The 23,750-nt window shown below is 39.1% G+C and overlaps 1 protein-coding gene across 1 annotated transcript in view; it reads right to left on the reverse strand.

The window, feature by feature from the left end:
- Nucleotides 1-23,750, reverse strand: part of KIAA0232 (KIAA0232 ortholog) — a 130,169-nt gene that overhangs the window by 58,072 nt on the left and 48,347 nt on the right. The window contains 1 exon segment of the mRNA XM_037829337.1: nucleotides 7,864-8,360. Within this exon segment, the coding sequence (XP_037685265.1) occupies nucleotides 7,864-8,094 (231 nt within the window). The 5' untranslated portion in view covers nucleotides 8,095-8,360.

The raw sequence follows: 23,750 nt of genomic DNA on the forward strand, positions 1-23,750 counted from the left end.
TTTCTGATGCATGTGACAACATGGATGAACCTTCAAGACATCATGCTGAGTGAAATAAGCCAGAAACAAATGGAAAAATATTGGTATGATCTCACTGGTATGAAATAATTAGAATAAGCAAATTCTTAGAGCCAGAAACTAGAATACAGGTAACCAGGGCCCGGGGTTTGGGGGTACAGAATAAGGTATTAAAGCTTAATTAGCACAGAGTTTCTGTTTGGGGTGATGGAGACATTTTGGTAACAGATGTAATGTAATTAACATCACTGAGTCATATATTTCAAAGTACTTAAAAGGGGGAAATTTTAGGTTGTAGATATGTTACTAGAATAAAAAAATTTTTTAATGTAGACATCTCCTATATATTCTAAATTCCTATGGAAACCAAACCCAAAGGTAACTGAAAGAGAAGTAGAGTTTTAATCTTAATTCTTTTAGATCTGTTTCCTTCTCTTTCAAAAACTATTTAGGTGCCTTCAGTGTGCAAGGTACTATACTGGATCCTTGGGTTAGAGCACTGAACTGAGTCAAGTTCTTTTATATTCTTTAGGATCACAAATGGAGGTACACGCAAATATTTACAGTGGCTGATGAGCCATGCCCCTTTAAAGAGCAACAATTACTGAACATGTTACTTAACTTTCCCCTTTCTCTCCCTCAAAAAAAATAGGGAAAAGTAAGCTCAGGATTCTTCTTTTGAATATCTCTTCAATTTTATTTAATCAATTTTATTTCATTTTCACATGTGATACAGTCGGTCTCACGATACAAAATCCAAAGCAGGCAACCAGGGTATACTCACACACCCCCTCCTTCAGCTTGGCAGTCTAATCCCTCCCCAGACATAAATCAAGTTACACATTTCTTGTGTATCCTCCCAAATATTTTATGTACATAAACACATAAACAAATGTGAACTGCTATCCACGTACTCTTTCTTCCAGAAATGATAGCTCACTATATATATATATATATATACACACACACACACACACACCTTTCCGCATTTGGCTTGTCACTTATTATATTTGGGAGCTCCATCATTCTATTTTTTCTGGCCTCATGTACTATATGATGTATCATAACTCATTTAACCAACAGAAGAATTTCTTATTAAAAAAATGTATACCTACTGCAATACAGAATAACCAGACTAAAAATGAACATAGTATAAAAAAAGATTAATGATATTTTCTATTTTATTTATTTATATCTTTTTAGTCTCCTATGTGTACTAATTAAAAATCCACTCAGACATAAAGATAAAACATCAGACACATGCCAAATATTTACTCAAAAAAAACTGAGTGAAGGGAAGTATGATTTTTCAAAGTCATAATAATTTTGAAAATAGCACACAGTTATCAAGTACCACAAGAAGCTATGGCTAAAGGACTTCTCCACATGAGATTCTATCGTCAGGTACTTTTTTAGAAGCTCCTGAGAGGTAAGGTAAGGCTAGCTTTTTGACTGACTCTCTTCTCTGCTGTCTTCTATAAAAAGGAAATCAGGAACTGGAGGAAGAGAAAGAACACAACATTCTGACACAGCTGGCATTGCTGACGTCTGCTGCGGGTTGCTGAGCACCAGCCCTGCCCCCACACTGCCTGTTCCCAGCACGCAAATCCTGGATGTGCCTGAATGGGAGGTCGCCCACCTCCGGGCTCTCACTGGCTTCACTCAGAGAGAGGCTGGCCACCAGTGGGAAGCAGCATCCCCTGGTCTCTGCCTGAGAGCTCAGGGAGGGGCTCTCTGCCCCACAGGCAGCTGCCAGGGCCGGCAGGGGCAGCAGAGGCTTGGAATCCAACCAAGCTGGGCCAGCCAGCCCTACTTCTGGACTTCGAGTTATGTGAGACTTTTTTCCCCCTTAAGACAATTTTGGCCAAATGTCTAACTGCCTGTGAATGAAAGATACAGCTAGAATTTGAGGAAAGCCTTTAACTGAGCGATTCACTTGACATTTTTTCGTTGCTCTAAAGAACTGCTATCTGCCTCTAAATAATGAGTAGCTCCTGGTGAACAAGCACAAGCATAATTTCAGGTTAAACTACATCAATTTATTTTTCTACTAGGTCTTCAGACAACAATGACCATTTCCTCATTGGTCTCCCTGCCTTCAGTCACTCAACTCAGCTCACTCACCACCATGCCATTTTATACCGCTGGCTAAATATAGTGATGGACCGCTCTGCTCCAGGACAGAAACATAAATCCCCTAGCACAGCACACTGGGTTCTTCGCATTCTGCTCCACGCTTGCCTTTTTCCCAGCATCATCTCCTGCTCCCTCACCACACTCTCCCCTGGCCCCACCACCCTGGGCCCTTCCTGTCTCTGTGATCCCGTACATGCCATCCCTTCCTCCTTCCTTCCACACTGTTCACCTGTTACCTCCTTGGCCTTCTGGGCCCCAGGCCCACTTTCCAGCCCCTGCAGTCCTGGCATCTGAGAGCCCTGGGTTGCCGAGGACTGTCAGGGACCACCCCGGCCACTTCTCTTTTCTTGGTGCCTGATACAGTGTCAGGAACATAGTGGGCATCCAAATGTGGACTACAAAAGCAGGAATGTGAATATTTTTAAATGTGGAATTTACATTACATTTTCTCAATTCCAAAAAGATTCCACAAAAGAAACATTTTCATCTGGTCTCTTAGGAGGCTTGTGGGCGTGAATTTGTCTACACATCACTGGTACTAACTCCTTTAACTTTATTTTCATGTTCTCATGTATGAGGTTTTACATATTTCCTCCTGCCTAACACAAGTGCTTGCACAAAATAATTCTAAACCTGATGGGTAATTTTAAAAGTAGTCAACTTTCATATGAAAACTAAACTTTATCTTATTATTATTATAGTTATTCCTAAGAGCTTAATGGGGAAAATCCCTAGGTTTACTTATTTCAAGTTCATCAGCTGTTATAAACACATTTTAACTGCAGGGAATTCTTATACAATTTTGAAATGGACTAAAAGAATTTTTAACATACAGATATATTAGCTAATGGCACCATAAAAAAATTAGTTAAAAAAGCAAATGATGTAAAACTAAAAAAGTAAAAAATAAGTAATTTCCACCCTAATGTCAATCCCCAAAGGTAACTATTATTAACAGTTGATATGTACCTAATTTGGGTTTTTTATTGTGAAATTGATCTCACACACCAGAGTATATGCAATGTAAATGTACAGTATTAAGAATAATCATATATACCTATACACCCAGCAGGTTACAGTCATACCTGGAGTCCTCCCAGGAACCTTAGAAGCCTTACCTGTCACAATCCATCTTTGTTGCCCTCACACTTCATAGTTTGTGTAAAATATTTTAGATTGGAGATAATCTTCCCCAGCATTTTAAAGGTATTGCCCCTTTAAATTCTCAATGGCAACACTGGAAGTCAGAGGTCTCAATACTTATGCATAAGGCCTGTTTTTTCTCTTTGGAAAACTGTAGCATCTTCTTTGTCCTTAGTGGTCTAAAATTGCAAATTTACGTGCTTTGGTGGCGTGGCAGTTTAAACATGGATCCAAAACTCTGACAGTTCTCCCACCAAGAGATTCCGTTGAATCTGTGGGGCTTTGTGCCTGCTTCAACTCCCAGATTACAGTGGAAGTGACGCTAGGTGATCCCAGGGCTAGGTCATAAAAGGCCTTCCAGCTTCTCCAGTTTCTCCTGGGCTGCTGATTTGCGGGCAGCCAGTCACCAGGCAAGAAGCCTGACCACCCCAGACCCAGGGGCAGATGCTCTGTCAGCGGTCCCAGCTAAGCCCTGCCTTCCAGCACTCCCTGCCCAGGAGACAGACATGAGTGAAGCCGTCTTGGCCGCCCAGGCCAGCCCACTGTCATCTGAGTACTACTGAGGGACTTCAGTTAACACCACAAAGAGCAGAAGAATCACCCAACTGAACCCTGCTCAAATTCCTGAACTAGAGCATCTGCTGGGCATAATAAAATGGGTTTTAAGTCACTAAGTTCTGGGGTTGTTTGTTACACACCAACACTCCGATAATAAAAAAGTATTTCTTCTGTACTATATGTATCTCTTTTAAACTGAAGAGAAACCGCCCAGCCCTCACACTGTGCTTTTTGGTGAATAAATCCAGGTTCATTCTATCCATATGTAACATGAAAAGATTTTCAGTCTAGTGTTCTGCAATTTTTTTTTTTAAACCTGGTCACTATATTACAAAGATATAATAGTAAATGCCACTGTAATCTGTCAGTCCCCAGTCTAAGAAAACACCTTTTCAGGAGACCTAACCTTGTCAAATGTAAGAATAACATCCAGAAATACTGTAATGACCAGGCTTGCTGAACCCATAATTAGAATACATGACAAGGCTAAATATTTTAAATTGAGATTGTTTTAGAAAACAGTGAGAATATATACTATCAGCAGCCTGTTATCTCTACCTCTAATAAATGCATTAGCCTAACTGTTAGAAGAGGGATCGTTAATAGGGGTAAAAGCTGTTTTGTGGAGGGTGGAAAGGTCCACAGGCATGGCAATAATAGTAACATTAATAATAACAGCCAACATTTATTGAGCCCTCACTTTGTATCTGAAGGTGATTAAAGGGATGTGACAACTAAAGCCAATGTGTGATCTCAAATCAGATCCTAGGTGAGGGATAAAAATTGCAATGACAAAAATTGAAATCCTGACTAAATATTAGACAATAATGTATCAACGTTAAATTTCCCAATTTTATAATTGTACTATGGCTATAAAAGAGAAAGCCCTTGATCTTGAGAATATATGCTGACCTATTTAGGGTAAAGGGTCATAATGTCTGCAACGTAATCCCAAAATGTCTCAGGGGAGAGAGAAAAGAAGAGAGAAATAAAGCAAAGGTGGAAAAATATTAATATCTAGTGCCTCTGGATACTGAGGGTACATGGAGGATACATGAAAGATCTTTGCACTTTTCTTACTATTCTTCTAAAGTTTGAAATAATTTCACACTAAAATGCTAAAGTTTTTTGAAAAGATGAACATAAGACCTCTGCCCATAAGGATCTTACTGAGAAAGATAATATATACTAGAAGTTATAATGAAGAGCTCTACAGTAGAAACATGGTCAAGTTTGGAAGAAGACCTTTTTTTTTTTAATTGGGAATTATCAGAAAAGGAGTCACAGAGAAAGGTGACCTGGGCTTTGAAGGATGCAGACAAAAAGCAGTATATATTCACATCAGAAAATAATATACAGGGAATTCCTAATTATCTTAGAGTACTTTCACAAGAATATAGTAATTAGGGCCAAAAAGAAAAAAGAATTTGTGGAAATAAAATTACTGTGAGACAGTATATTAGGAGATAATTATTATTTAGAACTACATAATAACTAGTTGATGTCAAAATGTACTGACAACTCTGCCCAAATCAGACATTTACATGTAACTCTGTGCATTACTCAGCTCAACCAAGACCAGGATCTGATCAGCCTTACTTCCCATCTAATCCTCCAGAGGAGCTGAGCCCAAATTCCTGGAGAAAATCTCTTACTTAGAACCCAAGGGCTCTTGTTTCATGTGTCTGTTGTAACCAAGACTGGGAAAAGCAATGAACTGAGGATTGTAGACAAGGCCAGTAGTTGAAGCAATGGCTTTAAAACTGGCCATTTTCAATTCAGAACTACACTGTTCCGAGGAAAGGAAAAGGAAAGCCGTGACAACTGACCACAGGAGTGGCGTGGTTTCGCCTCCCACCGACCGGGCTGTGAGTTCAGGAAAGGTACCGCCTTCCATCACTGGTAGGACCCGAGCGGCTTCTGAATCACAGAAACCAAAGTGAGACCGCCCTCCAGCCCTTCACTCCTATTAGAAGAGAACTTCCCTCGGCTCCCTGCCCTACTCTCTCCCCACCGTTTAGTCTTTCATTTTCTCCATATCCACCTTTTTAGCATTCTAGGTGCCGATGGAAATAAAACTCCACCCACTCCCTACCTTGGTCACAGAACACAGCCCAAACTCACTTCCTCCCTTTGCCCCCAAAACTTCTGTTTGCATAAGTGGTCATATGTCTGTTTTTGCCATGGTCAAAAGGGGATTACAATTGCAGGGGAAAGTACTTTAGGGACTGACTCGTAAGTCACCTCTTATTAAGACGTCACCATCACAGGTGTCATTTTCAACGTGACCATCCTGATTAGCATGGAAATTGGTCAAATCTACCATCCTGAACTAAGCAGAAAAAAATGTTAAAGGCCTTTTATTTTCCTGTGGATTCTCCTCATAACTCCAGACAAGCTGTGTTTTCACTGCCCTTTACCTGAGTCCTAAAGGACAAACCAGAACTCCGGAGGGAAGACAAACACAGTTGAGATATGGGAGTTCCCCTGCCCCTAACTGCTGATAAAAGAAACCAGGGAGATTCACAAACAACCTGCTCAGAGAAAGTTCAACAATCATCTTCTTAATAGTTTTATTCCCTTCTCAATGTCCTATAGCACTCAGCACAAAAATACTTTGTGCGAATAAATTTATTGGTGTTGATTAACTATTCTAAGCTGATACTGCTAACATTACAACTCTAAGACATGACAGGTCTTTTTAAAATCCTACTAAAAAACTCTTCATTCCCTATGAGCACATCTTTACAACTAAACTACCATGATTTTTGTATTATAAGAAATATCTTTATAATACCTGGAAATAAAAATTCTTCCATGTTTGTGGATTTAACATTTAATCCTCTCCCTAGTAGTATATTTTATATTTACTGTGATGATGACGTTAAACAATGAAGCCTTGGTAATAAAGTTACATGAAATGTTGACCAACAAAATAACACATTTTCTGGTTATTAGGCTGTAAGTCTCAAAACCTTACTTGACTTAATTCCCACCAGCCAAGGCAGTAAGTGACCTGAAAGCAAGGAAAATGCAGAGGTGTCCAGCTGGAAACAATGAGAAACACCAAATAAGCTCTGCATACCTAATGTATGAAACTTTTTAAGTATCTTGGGGAAACCCTCTGTGTGTACTTATAGGAAAGGGGGGTTTTGGGGGGACACTGCTCCCACTTTCACTGTTGTTAACAATGGTTTCAGACAACAAGACGTGCCCACAGAACACCCCTTCTTTGCACCAAGAGTCTATAAAACCAAAAGATCTTATGTGAGTTCCCTGCTGATGACTCTGCTTCCCCACTGACAGGCCAGAGATTAAGTCTCACTTTCAGGATCTCCTCGTAGAAAGTGACACTGAGCTTAGATTCAAAAGCCTAGATTTGGTTGGTTTCTCCCCCTTTAAACTCAGCACCTAAGTCAAATAAAATGTGTAAAGATTGGCTTAACAAGGTGATACAGTGATTTATGTCAAAGTTATGTGCTTAATCAAATCTGTAAGTCTGCTAATTCTGATGTGACTAATAAACAATTTAACATCATTCTTGCAGATAAGGTAAAACATTAAACTTGGAATGTTAAGACGTTCAACAGACACAATGATTAAAACGTCTGTCATAACATGTGCTTTTCCAAAGTAGTAGAAATCAACATCCTAGAACACTGCTACTCAAAGTAGCAAGGAGGTCATCAAACTGTTACCACTCCATGACGAGATCAGGAGTGCGTGCCAGGATATAACCAACATACTGCTTCCTTCATTGAGAAAGTCTAGCTACGAAGAAAATAGCTGAACCAAACAACATGCTTTGTGACACCACTGATTCACACATGCTGGTGCAATCTTCGTATCCTGTCACTATTGACTTGTTCCAAGTTTGTGGACCACAGCAGTCTACAGAGATCACACGTTGAATAGCACAGCTCTAGAGCACAAAAGAGCTCTTTTAAAAAGAATCTATACTTATAGACACAATCATCAATTTTCATAAAACATTTAAAACACAAATACCTGTTCCTGCAGGTCGTAGTCATAGCTGTCATGTAGCAGAAGACTGAGGACATAGCGAGTATAAATCATGGCATCGATGCCACATTTCTCCAGCTCTTGTCCCAGCCAGGTCTGCACTGGACCCAAAGCATGAAGCAGAGACATTTCAGAAACAGATCCAGGGCCTGGATGAGAGCTTGAGGAGCTTTCTGATGGCAGACCATCCACAACAACTGTACACATGGGACGCATGAATTTAGGTGGCTGACATCCTTAAAATGCGAAGCATTTTCTGCAGTTATGTTCTGATGGTATCTGGAGGGGATTTTTCACTCCAGTAAAAAGGAGATGCTTGATATCTAGGATAAGCATTTATTTTTGCTGCAGTCAGCCACTGAGAGCAAAATTTCCCTCTTTAGACATGATGAATGAATCAACATCCTGATCGCAACATATATGTAGATGTGATTTTCTACTTCAATTTCACATTGAGGCCAAATGTAAGTCTCCGGCAAAACCTACAAAAACAACAGGGAAAAACAAAGGTATGCATTATATAAAGACATAAATTATTGACTTTTTGAAAAACAAAATCCAAATGAATGGTTCCTCTTTAAAATGCCTTTTATATTTTAAAACACTGATTTTTTCACCTTGTAATAGCCTACATATTAAACTGACAGCATTTTAGAAATTTAATATCATTCAAAAGAAAGGATCCAGAAATTCATGTTCCCCTGTGTATGCTCCATTATACTGCTGTTCATTTTACTTTCTCAGAGATTTGACTAGCAAAATTTTGTCTATCTATAATGCTGAAAGAATTTACCTGGTTTTAAAAAAAAAATCACTAGTTTAGATAGAAATAAGTTCTTAGTAACTTCAATGAAACACTGGTTTAAAAAAACAGTCCTTTAAATTAAAGTTTTATACTGATAATTATTTATGCATGGTTAAAAACTTTACGACTGGTCATCACTTTAAAGTGAATCCTGAATTTGTTTTGCAGCCATACCAAGTTATAATGTTATATCTTTTGTAGCTTTTTTTCCTACAGTCCCAGATTGACTTTCTGATTACTTATGATGGCTAACATTCTTAAATTAAGTTTTTCTCCCTAAATTAACATACTTTCAATATATCAAACTAATATAAAAATATCTTTGTTAAATTATAATATTATGTTAAAATTCTGATTAATTTATGCAACTAGAAAATGAAAAATGACATAGTGACAGGTAAATCTCACTGCCTTTGCTTTTATATGAACTTTAGCAGACAAGAAGGCTACCAAAAATGACTTCTAAAGAAGGATTAATAATTACTGTGAGTAAAATCTTTCAAGTCAGAAAGACACTCTTTCTGAAAGACTTAAGGCTTAGCTACTTGCATGTCATTTATAACTACACAGTAAACTTTATATACACTACACAAAGAAAAAAAAATTAAATCCACCATAGGTCTAAGTTGCTTGATTAATCTGTAGCTATTTATTTTATTACATTCAAAGGTCCTCTCTACCAGTCTGTCTTTTCTGAATTATGAAAATCAGATAAATTAAAGCAGATTATCTATAACTTTCATCAACTCTCAGGTGACACTCAAAATGAAAATATTTTCCACCAATCATTTAATATGCTTGGATCTTAGGATGCAGCAACCAATTGCCAGGAAGATCACAATTTAAAAATCTGTTTAATTCTGGAGACATCACTTGAAGCAGATGATAAATGGGTACTCATTCAGTGAAGATAAACCAAGAGAGTGAAAAGACTTGAAGTAATGGCTGCAGGAATCTGGTGCAAGAATAGATTCAGTAATAAGAAAGCTGCCCTCAAATATCTAAAGGGCTATTACATGGAAAAGGGATATGCCATTTTTTAAGAGTTCTAAGGAGGCAGATTTCAGGTCAAAATTAAAAGAATTTAACATTTTTAATGTCTGAAACCAAAACTTGCCCTTTCAGGAGGTACTGAGCAAAAGCTGAATTAAAAATTACAAAGCAGGGTTCTCCTATGGAAGTAATCCTTAATCATTTGGAGGATCATGGACCCCTTTGAAAATTGAGGAAAGTTACGAAGCATCTCCCCAGAAAAATGTGGCATACACAGATGTGAGCACAAAAGCAAAAGATTTCCGTTTCAAGAGCACATGGACCCCCTGAAAACACGCATACTATGTACAGCCTTATACACCCTAGGCCTACATGCCCCCTCACCCCTTAAGATTTTTTTTTCCTTTGTATAGCTTTAGAGAATAATCATCATTCATTAAACAAACACTGTTACTTAAATATGCCAGATACTAGTCTAGGAACTGGGATGAATAAAACAATCCCTGTACATAGATAGTCTCTGCCCTGTTACTTAGAATGACATGTAGCCAATAAATGAGATATAATGTGGTTAAATCAAAATATATAAAACACAGATATTGGAGCACAGAGGAGAAAGTGACTTCTGTCTACAAAATAGGTAAAGGTTTTACAGAGGAGATGATATACAATATGAGTCTTGAAGGAAAAAACTGGGGGCATTCTAGGCAGAATTCCAAGTCCCATGTTAACTTTAAGGCACAGGTGGGACATTTGGAGATAACCAGAAGGGAGCTAGAAATACTTTTTTGAGATTCAGAAACTAAAAATAAATACTGGGGCATCCTTAGCAAACATGGTGGTGAGTGTAAAGCTCCTGTGGGACATTTTATAGAATAAGACGACATAAGAATTAACCTCCTAGAAAGCCCCCTTAATGACCAGTGGAGATCAGGGTGGAGTTGGAAGGGTTAATGAGTAGTTTATACTACCTTTTGTCTTATCTGGTGTGAAATCAAGGGTCCTTGGGGTGGGATGGTGGTGGTGGAGGACCTAATACCTAGAAAGCATGTGAAAGACTGATGGAGAAGGAAGGTTTCATAAATTTCAACCTTGGTGTGCCAGTTTGAATGTATTATGTCCCCCAAAACACCATTATCCTTGATATAATCTTGTGTGGGCAGACCTATCAGTGTTGATTACATTGTAATTCTTTGAGTGTTTCTGTGGAGATGTGCCCCACCCAACTGTGGGTCGTGACTCTAATTGGATAATTTCCATGGAGGTGTCAACCCATCCATTCAGGGTGGGTCTAAATTAAATCACTGAAGGCATATAAATGAGCTGACAAACAGAAACTCAGTGCAGCTTGAGAGAGACATTTTGAAGAGGAGCTACAGCCAAGAGGGACACTTTGAAGAATGCACAGAAGCTGAGAGAATAGCTGCAGATGAGACAGTTTGAAGATGGCAATTGAAAGCAGACTCTTGCTCCAGAGAAGCTAAGAGAGGACAAACACCCCAAGAGCAACTAAGAGTGACATTTTTGAGGAACTGCAGCCTAGAGAGGAATGTCCTGGGAGAAAGTCATTTTGAAACCAGAACTTTGGAGCAGATGCCAGCCACATGCCTTCCCAGCTAACCAAGGTTTTCCGCACACCACTGGCCATCCTCCAGTGAAGGTACCCAATTGTTGATTACTTACCTTGGACACTTTATGGCCTTAAGACTGTAACTTTGTAACCAAATAAACCCCCCCTTTATAAAGGCCAATCCCTTTCTTGTATTTTGCATTCCGGCAGCATTAGCAAACTAGAACACTTGGGGATAAAAAGAGGGCCGGATGTTCTCAGGGTGGCATCTTAAACACAAGCCAAACTCAAGATCAGGGACAGCAAACTTAGTGGGGTCTCTATTACCTGTGCAATGTGGCTGTACTTTTGGTTGTTATCTCATTTGCTCCCCACAATGAATATCAACACACCCTAAATTTAAAATGGAGTGGGGGGAGGGGCTGGATGATTTTTTCCAGGAACAAGAGGGGAAGAGATATGGTAGGTTCCACTCAAGTCAGTCTTGGGGAAGCCCATAAAAACCAACCAGAAGCAGCTTAAGAAAGGAAAGTAATAAGCTGAATGTATGAGATCTGGAGAGAAGTAAGAGGACACAAAGGCAGAGGAAAACTGGTCCCAGGAGCTTGGTTATCAATAAGACCTCATTAAGTCCTTAACACTTTTCAAACACATTATAGCAAAGTGCTGCTAAACATCACACAGAAGTTTACGTTAAGTGACCTCTAAATTTCTTTAAGTCGTTAAGATTTTATTACAAAATTAGGTCATTTCTAAGTAGATTAAACTATTAATTTTAGGGTTAAATCAAAAGATACCACATTTTTATCACCAATTCTTCTCAAATTCTTCCCAAAAACCAGAAGAGGAGGGATTACTTCTTAAGTCACTCTGTGAGACCAGCATTACCCTTATACCAAGTCAGACAAAGACAACACAAGAAAAGAAGATTATGAATATGGATGTAAAATTCCAACAAAATACTAGCAAACCAATTCCAACAGTATATTAAAAGGATTATACACCATGGCCAAGTGGAATTTATTCCAAGAATGCATGGATGGTTCAACATAGAAAAATGAATCAACGTAATACACCATATTAATAAAATGACAGGGCAAAAACCACAAGATCACCATAATTGATGCAGAAAAGACATTTGACAAAATCTAGCATGATAAGAACACTCAGAAAAAACTAGAAATAGAAGAAAACTTTCTCAACATGATAAAGGGCATTTATGAAGAATCCACAGCAAATATTATATTTAATGGTGAAGAACTGAAAGCTTTCTCACTATGATCAGGAACAAGACAAGGATGCCCACTGTCACCTCTTTATTCAACACTGTAATGGAAGTTCTAGCCAGAGCAGTCAGGCAAGAGAAAGAAATAAAAGGCATCCAGATTGGAAAGGAAGATATTGTACTATACCTATTTTCAGATGACATGACTCTATATATAGAAAACCCCAAAGAATCCACAAGAAAGTACTAGAACTAATAACAGAATTCAGCAAAAGTTGCAAGATACAAGATAAAAACATAGAAGTCAGTTGGGTTCCTATACTGTTAACAAAAATCTGAAAAGGAACTCAAGAAAACACAATTCCATTTACAACAGCATCAAAAAGAATAAAATAACAAGGAAGAAATTTATTCAAGGAGGTGAAGAACTCACACTGAAAACTACAAAATACTGCTGAAAGAAATTAAAGATGACCTAAATAAATGAAAAGACATCCCATGTTTGTGGACTGGAAGACTTAATATTAAGATGTAAATGCTACCTAAAACTATCTAAAAATTCAGTATAATCCCTATAAACATTCCAGCAGCCTTTTTGCAGAAATGGAAGAGCTGAATCTCAAATTCATATGGAATTGCAAGGGAACCCAAATAGCCAAAACAATCTTGACAAAGAACAAAGTTGGAGAACTCACACTTCCCCATTTCAGAACTTATTACAAAGCTACAGTAATTAAAATAGTGTGGTACTGCCATAAGGCTAGACCAATGGAATAGAGCTGATAGTCTAGAGTTAAATCCACACATCTATGGCCAACTGAATTTCAACAACAGTGCTAAATCCATTCAATTGGGGAAAAAAATAATCTTTTCAGAAACAAACGGTGCTGGGATACCTGGAAATCCACATGAAAAAGAATGAATGTGGACCCCTATTTCTCACCACATACAAAAATTAATTCAAAATGATTCAAGGACCTAAACATAAGAGCTAATAATATAAAACTCATACAAGAACGTAGCGGGGAGGCAGGGCAAGATGGCAGAGTGGTGAGGAGCAGAATTTCGTCTCTCCCCTAGAGCAGCTGGCAATTACCCAAGAACTATATGAAACAGTGTTTTCGGGGTCTCCAGTAACCAGTCACACATTGGACACAAGTTTGGAATTGGAGGAAAAGCTGAGATCGCAGCGAACATTGTAAGTTCCCCGGACCAGGGGTCTGGCGACCCTCCCCACCCAGACCTCACAGACTGTCTTGCTGCTGGCTCTCTGAAAGGGGGGGAGGGGGAGAAACCAAAAAACAGCAATCTGCTGAGGGCAAGAAGGGAGGCTCAACCCAGCCTCAACTGCAGAATTAATTAACAAATTAAATAACTAACTTTGGGAGCTGGGGCGCTAAAGAAGGGCTGGGCTCCGAGAAGTGGGGGCACGTAAAAGCAGGCACCCATTCCCAGATTCCAAAAAAGCCATTTTTTTTTCCCCTACATTTTGTCCCTTCTGGCTTCTCACTGATCCCTTATCTTTTTGCATTTCAATAGTCCCCGGCAGGGGTGGAACTGAAGCCGTTGGAGAGTAATTATCAGACAATAGCCCAAAGCATATCTTTAAATGCTCTATTCTGACATTGACAAAACTTCCAGGCTGGGGAAAGACTTTTAAAAGAGACTCTTTTTTTTTTTCCTTTTTTCTTTTTCTTGATTTCTTTTCTACATTTTTTTTTTTTTTAATCTATAAGTAATATATGTAGTTATTTTCTATCAGAAAGCCCAGGTTGAGGGACTAGGATGGGCTTGGGGGGAGACAGAGTACCCACAGTGTCTTTGAATTCCATATTCACTACTGAAGGTCTCCACCCCCGTCTTTAATTGGCAACTCAGACGGACCAAGGAATCTACCTGGAGAGGCCCCAAATAGGAGAGAGGAGAAGGGAATAGTGCCCCTGAGAGACAACTGGAGTTCTGAGGATTGGGAGAGTAGAGGGAGGTCCATCCAGCTCAACTGGCAGTCCTCCTTCTGGGAATTCAGACCCCAGGGGCTGGAATTCAGATTCCGGCTTCAGTCAGACACGCCCCCGACAGGATCAGAGTCACCAGGAGAACTAAAGTCTCTACACCTCCTTACACTGGTAGGGGAGCTGCGGGCTGGCCAGCGCCACCTGCTGGACAGGAGAGGAAAAGCACCAATTCTAAAGGCCTCATAGGAGGGTCTCATTCTCAGGAAAACTCCATACTCTCCCAGTGAGACCTGGGCCTCACTAGACTGGGAAAATCTGACTAGGATCGACCATATCTGAGGAGACCCACTCACAAAAAGGTTACATAGAGGCAGAGCAAGAAACAGAAAAACAAGAGGGGAAAAATTCTGATCAACTAAATAGAACCTAAGTTAGAGGTTTAGAATAAGTTGAACTGAATAACAGAGGCCAGAGAAAAAAGCCAACCAACAAGAAAACCACTAGGTAAAAGACAGAAAACAAGCTCCAAAATAAACTAATCAAGAAAATCAGATGCCTAGACAACTTAAGATAACAAGCCATACCAGGAAACACGAAAACATGGACCAGCCAAAGGAACAAACTAATAGCTCAGCTGAGACACAGGAGTGGAGGCAACTAATGCTAAATAAATTTGATGAAATGAAGGAAGGTATAGCAAAAGAGCTGAAGGATATAAAGAAGACCCTGGCTGACCATAAAGAAGAATTCATAAACTTAAAAAAAAATGGCAGAACTCATGGGAATGAAGGCCACAATGGAGGAGATGAAAAACACAATGGAGGGACACAACAGTAGATTTGAACAGGCAGAAGAAAGGATCAGTGAACTGGAAGACAGGTCATTCTAATTCATACACACAAAAGAACAGATGGTGAAAAAAATGGAAAAACATGAGCAGGGTCTTAGGGAGCTGAGTGACAACATGAAACGCACAAATATACATGTTATGGGTATCCCAGAAGGAGAAGAGAGGGGAAAAGGGGCAGAAAGAGTAATAGAAGACATATTCACTGAAAATTTCCCAACTCTTATAAAAGACAGAAAATTAGAGATTCAAGAAGTACAACGTACCCCAAATAGAATAGATCCCAATAGACCTACTCCAAGACACTTACTGGTCAGATTGTCCAATGTCAAAGACAAAGAGAGGATTCTGAAAGCAGCAAGAGAAAAGCAATCCATCACATACAAGGGAAGGTCAATAAGACTTTGTACAGACTTCTCTGCAGAAACCATGGAAGCAAGAAGACAGTGGCATGATGTATTTAAGATACTGAAAGAGAAAAACTGCCAACCAAGAATTCTATATCCAGCAAAACTTTCCTTCAAAAATGAGAGAGAGATTAAAACATCTTCAGACAAACAGACATTGAGAGAGTTTGTGAATAAGAGACCGGCACTACAAGAAATACTAAAGGGAGTGCTACAGGCTGATAGGAAAAGACAGGAGAGAGAGAGTTGGAGAAGAGTGCAGAAATGAAGATTATCAGGAAAGGTAAAAGGAGAGGAAAAAATAGATATGACATATAAATTCCAAAAAACAAAATTGTACTAGAAAGTACTGCCCTTACAGTAATAACACTAAATGTGAATGGATTAAACTCCCCAATAAAAAGACACAGACTGGCAGAATGGATTAAAAAACAGGACCCATCTATATGCTGTCTACAAGAAACTCACATTAGACACAAGGACAAACACAGACTGAAAGTGAAAGGTTGGAAAAAGATATTTCATGCAAACAACAACCAGAAAAAAGCGGGAGTAGCTATATTAATATCAGACAAGTTAGACTTCAAAAGCGAAACAATTAAAAGAGACAAAGAAGGACACTATATATTAATAAAAGGGTCAATTCATCAAGAAAACATAACAGTCATAAATATTTATGCACCAAACCAGAATGCCCCAAAATTTATGAGGCAAACACTGCGATCACTGAAAGGAGAAATAGATACCTCTACAATAATAGTTGGAGACTTCAATACACCACTCTCATCAATGGATAGAACATCTGGACAGAGGATCACTAAAGAAACAGAGATGTTGAATTGTATGATAAATGCACTAGACTTGACAGAAATTTATAGAACACTACATCCAACAACAGCAGGATACACTTTTTTCTCAAGTGCTCATGGAACATTCTCTAGGATAGACCACATGTTGGGTCACAAAGCCAGTCTCAACAAATTTAAAAATATTGATATTATACAAAACACTTTCTCAGACCACAATGGAATGAAGCTGGAAATAAATAAAAGGCAGAAGGTCATAAAATTCACAAACATATGGAGGCTAAACAACACCCTCTTAGAAAACCACTGGGTAAAGGAAGAAATTACAAGAGAAATTAGTAAATACCTCGAGGCAAATGACAATGAAAACACAACTTACCAAAACTTATGGGATGCAGCAAAGGCGGTGCTGAGAGGGAAATTTATTGCCCTAAATGCCTATATTAAAAGAGAAGAGAGAGCAAAAATTGAAGAGTTAACTGCTCACCTGGAGGAATTAGAGAAAGAACAGCAAAGTAACCCCAAAGCAAGCAGAAGGGAAGAAATAACAAAGATTAGAGCAGAAACAAATGCAACTGAGAACAGGAAAACAATAGAGAAAATCAACAAAACCAGAAGTTGGTTCTTTGAGAAAATCAGTAAAATCAATGGACCACTGGCTAGGCTGACAAAAAAAAAAAGAGCAGATGCAAATAAATGCAATCAGAAATGGGAAAAGAAATATAACTACCGACCCTGCAGAAATTAAGAAGATAATGAGAAGATACTATGAGCAACTATATGCTAATAAACTAGACAACTTAGATGAAATGGACAACTTCCTAGAAAAGTATAAACAACCAACATTAACTCAGGAAGAAACAGATGACCTCAACAAACCAATCACAAGTAAAGAGACTGAGTCAGTCATCAAAAAGCTCCCAAAAAGGAAAAGCCCAGGACCAGATGGTTTCACATGTGAATTCTACCAAGCATTCAAGAACGAATTAGTACCAATCCTGCTCAATCTCTTCAAAAAAACTGAAGAAGAGAGAAAGCTACCTAACTCTTTCTATGAAGCCATCATCAACCTAATACCAAAACCAGGCAAAGATACTACAAAAAAAGAAAATTATAGACCAATTTCTTTAATGAATACAGACGCAAAAATCCTCAGCAAAATACTCACAAATCGAATCCAGCAGCACATTAAAAGAATTATACACCACAACCAGGTGGGATTTATTCCAGGTATGCAGGGCTGGTTCCATACAAGAAAATCAATTAATGTAATACACCACATCAATAAATCAAAGCAGAAGAACCACATGATCATCTCGATTGATGCAGAAAAGGCATCTGACAAAATTCAACATCCTTTCCTGATGAAAACACTTCAAAGGATAGGAATAGAAGGGAACTTTTTCAATATGATAAAGGCAATATATGAAAAACCCACAGCTAACATCACACTCAATGGGGAGAGACTGAAAGCTTTTCCTCTAAGATCAGGAACAAGACAGGGATGCCCACTATCACCATTGTTATTCAACATTGTGCTGGAAGTTCTAGCTAGAGCAATTAGGCAAGAAAAAGAAATAAAAGGCATCCAAATTGGAGAGGAGGAAGTAAAACTTTCACTATTTGCAGATGACATGATTCTATATGTAGGAAATCCAGAAAAATCTACAGCAAAGCTACTAGAACTAGTCAATGAATACAGCAAAGTAGCAGGCTACAAGATCAACACACAAAAATCTGTAGTGTCCCTATACACAAGTAATGTGCAACAAGAGGAGGAAATCAAGAAAAAAATCCCATTTACAATAGCAACCAAAAGAATCAAGTATTTAGGAATAAACTTAACCAAGGACACAAAAGACCTTTACATAGAAAACTATAAGAAACTGCTAAAAGAAATTGAACACGACCTAAAAAAATGGAAGAACATACCATGTCCATGGATTGGAAGACTAAATATAGTTAAGATGGCAATTTTACCTAAACTGATTTACAGATTCAATACAATACCAATTCAAATCCCAACAACTTACTTTACAGAAATAGAAAAACCAATAACTAAATTTATTTGGAAGGGTAAAGTGCCCCAAATAGCCAAAAATGTCTTGAGAAAGAGGAATGAAGTGGGAGGTCTCACACTACCTGACTTTGAAGCATATTACAAAGCTACAGTGCTCAAAACAGCATGGTACTGGCATAAGGACAGATATACTGATCAATGGAATCGAATTGAGTGTTCAGAAGTAGACCCTTACATCTATGGACAACTGATCTTTGATAAGGCAGTGAAGCCGAAGCAACTGGGAAAGAGCAGCCTGTTCAATAAATGGTGTTTGGAGAACTGGATATCCATTTCCAAAAGAATGAAAGAGGATGTCCATCTCACACCTTATACCAAAATTAACTCAAAGTGGATCAAAGACCTAAACATCAGCACCAAGACCATAAAACTCTCAGAAGAAAATGTAGGGCAATATCTTAAATATCTTGTAAAAGGAGGTGGTTTCTTAGACCTCACACCCAAGGCACGAGCAACCAAAGAACAAATAGACAAATGGGATCTCCTCAAAATTAAACACTTTTGTACATCAAAGGACTTTGTCAGAAAAGTAAAAAGGCAACCTACACAATGGGAGATGATATTTGGAAACCACATATCAGATAAGGGTTTAATATCCCGAATATATAAAGGAATCCTGCATCTCAATAACAGAAAGACAAACAATCCAATTTAAAAATGGGCAAAAGACATGAACAGACATCTTTCTGAAGAGGAAATACAAATGGCTCAAAAGCATATGAAAAAATGCTCAACTTCACTGGCTATTAAGGAAATGCAAATCAAAACCACAATGAGATATCATCTCACACCTACCAGAATGGCCATTATCCAAAAAACAGAAAATGACAAGTGCTGGAGAGGATGTGGAGAAAGAGGCACACTTATTCATTGTTGGGAATGTAGAATGGTGCAACCACTCTGGAAGACAGTATGGAGGTTCCTCAGGAAGCTAAATATAGATTTGCCATATGACCCAGCTATTCCATTGCTGGGTATATACTCAGAGGAACTGAAACTTAAGACACAAACAGACATTTGTAAACCAATGTTTATTGCAGCATTATTCACAATTGCCAAGAGATGGAAACAGCCCAAATGTCCATCAAAGGACGAGTGGATAAACAAACTGTGGTATATACACATGATGGAATATTATGCAGCTGTAAGACAGAACAAAGACATGGATCATGTAATAATGTGGATGAACCTTGAGGACATTATGTTGAGTGAAGTTAGCCAGAAACAAAAGGACAGATTCTGTATGGTCTCACTAATATGAACAGACATTAATGAACAAACTTTAGAAGTCAAAAGCTGACAACACAGGTGACCAGGAGATAGAAAGACAGCAGAGATCAGCCATTTGATGCTGAAGGACTACAGAATGCTTAGGATTGATTGCATAGATCCAGAAATAGATAGCATAATACTGTGTGATGGTAGCACGGTATTGTAAGTACACTGAACAAAGATGTCTGTGAGTAAAGCTGAAAGAGGTGGGATAGGAGAATGTATGACACCAGAGGTAAAGATAGATGATAAAGACTGGGACTGTATAACGTGGCAAAAACTGGAGTGGCCAATGACTGTTACTAAATATACAAATATAAAAAGGTTTTTGCATGTGGGAAAGCAAATGAATGTCAACCATGTAGAAATTTGAAAAAGGGATGGTATTCAGGAAAAAACATAATCAAAGCAAACTGGAGTCTATGGTCAACAGTAACATTGTAATATACCTCCATTAAATGTAACAAAGGCAATATGCCAATGCTAAATGTATATGAGAGGGGGATATAGGGGAGGAATATGGGATTCTTGGTAGTGGTATTTGCTGTCCTTAGTAGTATATTGTATTGTATGACATGTTATTTTTCTTTTTATCATTTTTTCTTATTGCTAAAAAAAACCAAAAAAACAAAAAAAACAATTTTTCTTGTAGTAGTCAGTATGTTCAAGTGCTGACTGTGGTGATAAATGTACAACTTTATGATGATACCATGAACAACTGATTGTACACTGTGGATAAATGTATGGTATGTGAATATAACTCTATAAAATTGTAGGAAAATATATATATAGGAGTAAAAGTGTTGGAGAAAACATGGTGAGAGGGATGATGCCTCACCAATATGGACTAACTATAATGTGTAAACTCAGAATTGAATCTTAGAACATAGCCTAACGTGGACACAATAATTGTAATAGTCCCTAGATTGTAAGCTCTTACAGCAGTTAACTCTATCCCTGAATTGTAAGGCCTCTCTCTAAACTTTGAGATGCTGATCCCCTAGCGTATAACCTGATTGGTCTCTGGAACAATGCATATCTCTGAGACACCTGAAACTCAGAGCTAGAGCTCGGCAGATATGAATGTCAGTATTAGTGCATACAGCCAATGTCAAAAAAAAAAAAAAAAAAAAGGCTGAAAAAGAGCCCAGACTTCAATTAGTGATATGAATGAAGCAGGTCTGGTTAAGGCCAGGGCAAGCCAGGCCAAAGGATAAAGGTTGAAACTGATTGTGTTTTAAAACTTCAACTTTCATATGAGACCAAGGGAATAGATATCTATTTGGTACAGGATCTAAATTTTCTAAACAGTACAACTCTACAGTCGATTTGTTCAAACACCACAATTGCATGGAACTTTGAATAGGAAGTGAGATATGGTAGGTTAGTATAGGCTGGAGTGAAATAGTGACACATCCCAGAGTAATTTGGGCAGTGCGGTCGCAGTTGATTCGTCTGGGGGGGGGGGGGCGGCCGGTTGCTGAACCCTCGGCTATCGGCGTTGCTTGGAGGGTACCGGCGGCGGGGGCTCTTTCCCGGAGGCGAGGGCGAGGCGGGGGACTTGGCCAGGTCCCCGGCGGGAGGCGTGCAAGGTGTGGAGGGCGGCGAGAAGGGAAAGATAAGACACTCTTCCTCCAGTAAGGGTAGAACAAAAGGACTTTTATTCCGGGGTGAGCACAGGTTATATGGGCTGGCATAGAGGGCGGGGGTTGTTACAAGCCAATGCTGAGGGGATAAAGGCTAGGATTGGTTCTGAGAGGGTGCGGAGGTTAGGATTGGTTCTAAGAGGGCACGGAGGTTGTTCTAAAAGGTGCAGGAGTTGCTCTGGCAACGGTGTCTGGCAACAATGTATGCGCACTGGTGGTGATGGGAGTTGCATTGGCAACGGGGAGTGTACGGGCAAGATAAGGAAGTGGGGGAAAGGGCGGTTGGGGGAAGGGCGGTTTCCTCCGGCAAGCCTCCCCCACCGGTGGTATTTTGGGTGAGGAAATGGGGCCTGCCTTCGACCTCGCTTCCTTAGGTCCGGGGGGCTGTGGAGGACACTGACCGCCCGTACCCACTACCCTCCCTAGGGGTTGCGCAGGTCCCCTAGCCCAGACCTGGTAAGTCGAGGTATATGCTCAGTAACCCGCAGGCAGATAATAAAAAACATATTTACAGCCTCCCCCTCCCCAGCCCCGAGGATCTGGGGGAAGGTGCGGATGTGCTGGACATCCTCACCTGGACTGGTGTTGATGTTGTCACAAACATTGGGACTGGCGGTTTGATGTGCTGAGCCCTCGAGCATGGGACTTGCCCTTATGAAGCTCATTACCACAAAGGAGAGTCTAAACTTGTATCTAATGGTGCCTAAGAGTCTCCCCCTGAGTACCTCTTTGTTGCTCAGATGTGGCCCTCTCTCTCTCTAACTGAGCCATCTCGACAGGTGAACTCGCTGCCCTCCCCCCTACGTGGGACCCAACTCCCAGGGGTGTAAATCTCCCTGGCAACACAGAGTATGACTCCCGGGGATGAATGTGGACCCGGGATCGTACGACTGAGAGTATCTTCTTGACCAAAAGGGGGATGCAAAATGAGACAAAATAGTTGCAGTGGCTGAGAGATTCCAAATGGAGTCGAGAGGTCACTCTGGTGGACATTCTTATGCACTATATAGATAACATCTCTTAAATGTATTGGAATAGCTAGAAGTAACTACCTGAAACTACCAAACTCCAACCCAGCAGTCTGGACTCCTGAAGACAATTATATAATAATGTAGATTACAAGGGGTGACAGTGTGATTGTGAAGACCTTGTGGATCACACCCCCTTTATCTAGTGTATGGATGAGTAGAAAAATGGGGATAAAAACTAAAGGACAAATGGGGTGGGATGGGGGGATGATTTGGGTGTTCTTTTTTCACTTTTATTTTTTATTCTTGTTCTGGTTCTTTCTGATGTAAGGAAAATGTTCAGAGATAGATTGTGGTGATGAATGCATGACTCTGTTATCATACTGTGGACAGTGGATTATATATCATGGATGATTGCATGGTGTGTGAATGTATTTCAATAAAACTGAATTTAATAAAAAAAAAAAAAAAAAGAACGTAGGGGAATATTTTCAAGACCTTGCAATAGGCAACAGATTTTTAGATTTCACACTAAAAGCATAAGCAACAAAAGAAAAAAATAGATAAAATGCACTTCGTCAAAATGGAAAACTTCTGTGCATCAAAGGACATTATCAAGAAACTGAAAAGACAACCTACAGAATAGGAGAAAATAGTTTCAAATCATATATCTCATAAGGGTTTAATACCCAGAATATATAAAGAACTCCTACTACTCAACAAGAAAAAGACAAATAACCCCATTATAAAATGGGCCAAGGAAGTGCAAAGACATTTCTCCAAAAAGATACAAATGGCTAATAAGCACATGAAAAAATACCCAACATCATTATCCATTAGAGAAATGCAAATTAAAACTACAAGAGACCACTCCACACCCACTAGGATGGATGCTACTATTTAAAGAAAAGAAAAGAAAAGAAAAGAAAAGAAAAGAAAAGAAAAGAAAAAAACCCAGAAAATAAGTGTTGGCAAGCATGTGGAGAAATAGGAACTTTAGTGCACTGTTAGTGGGAATATGAAATGGTGTAGTCTCTGTGGAAAACAGTTACTCCTCAAAAAGTTAAACACAGAATTATCATACGGGCCTGGAAATTCCACTCCCAGGTATACACTCACAAGAACTGAAAGCAGGGACTCAGACTGATATGTGTACATCAACGTTTAACACAGCATTATTCATAACAGCCAGAAGGTGGAAGCAACCGAAGTGTCCATCAACAGATGAATGGAGAAATAATATGTGGTATATCCATACAATGGACTATTATTCAGTCATAGAAAGAAGTGCTGGTACA

This window comes from Choloepus didactylus, chromosome 3 (assembly GCF_015220235.1).
Source record: "Choloepus didactylus isolate mChoDid1 chromosome 3, mChoDid1.pri, whole genome shotgun sequence".
Lineage (NCBI taxonomy): Eukaryota > Metazoa > Chordata > Mammalia > Pilosa > Megalonychidae > Choloepus > Choloepus didactylus.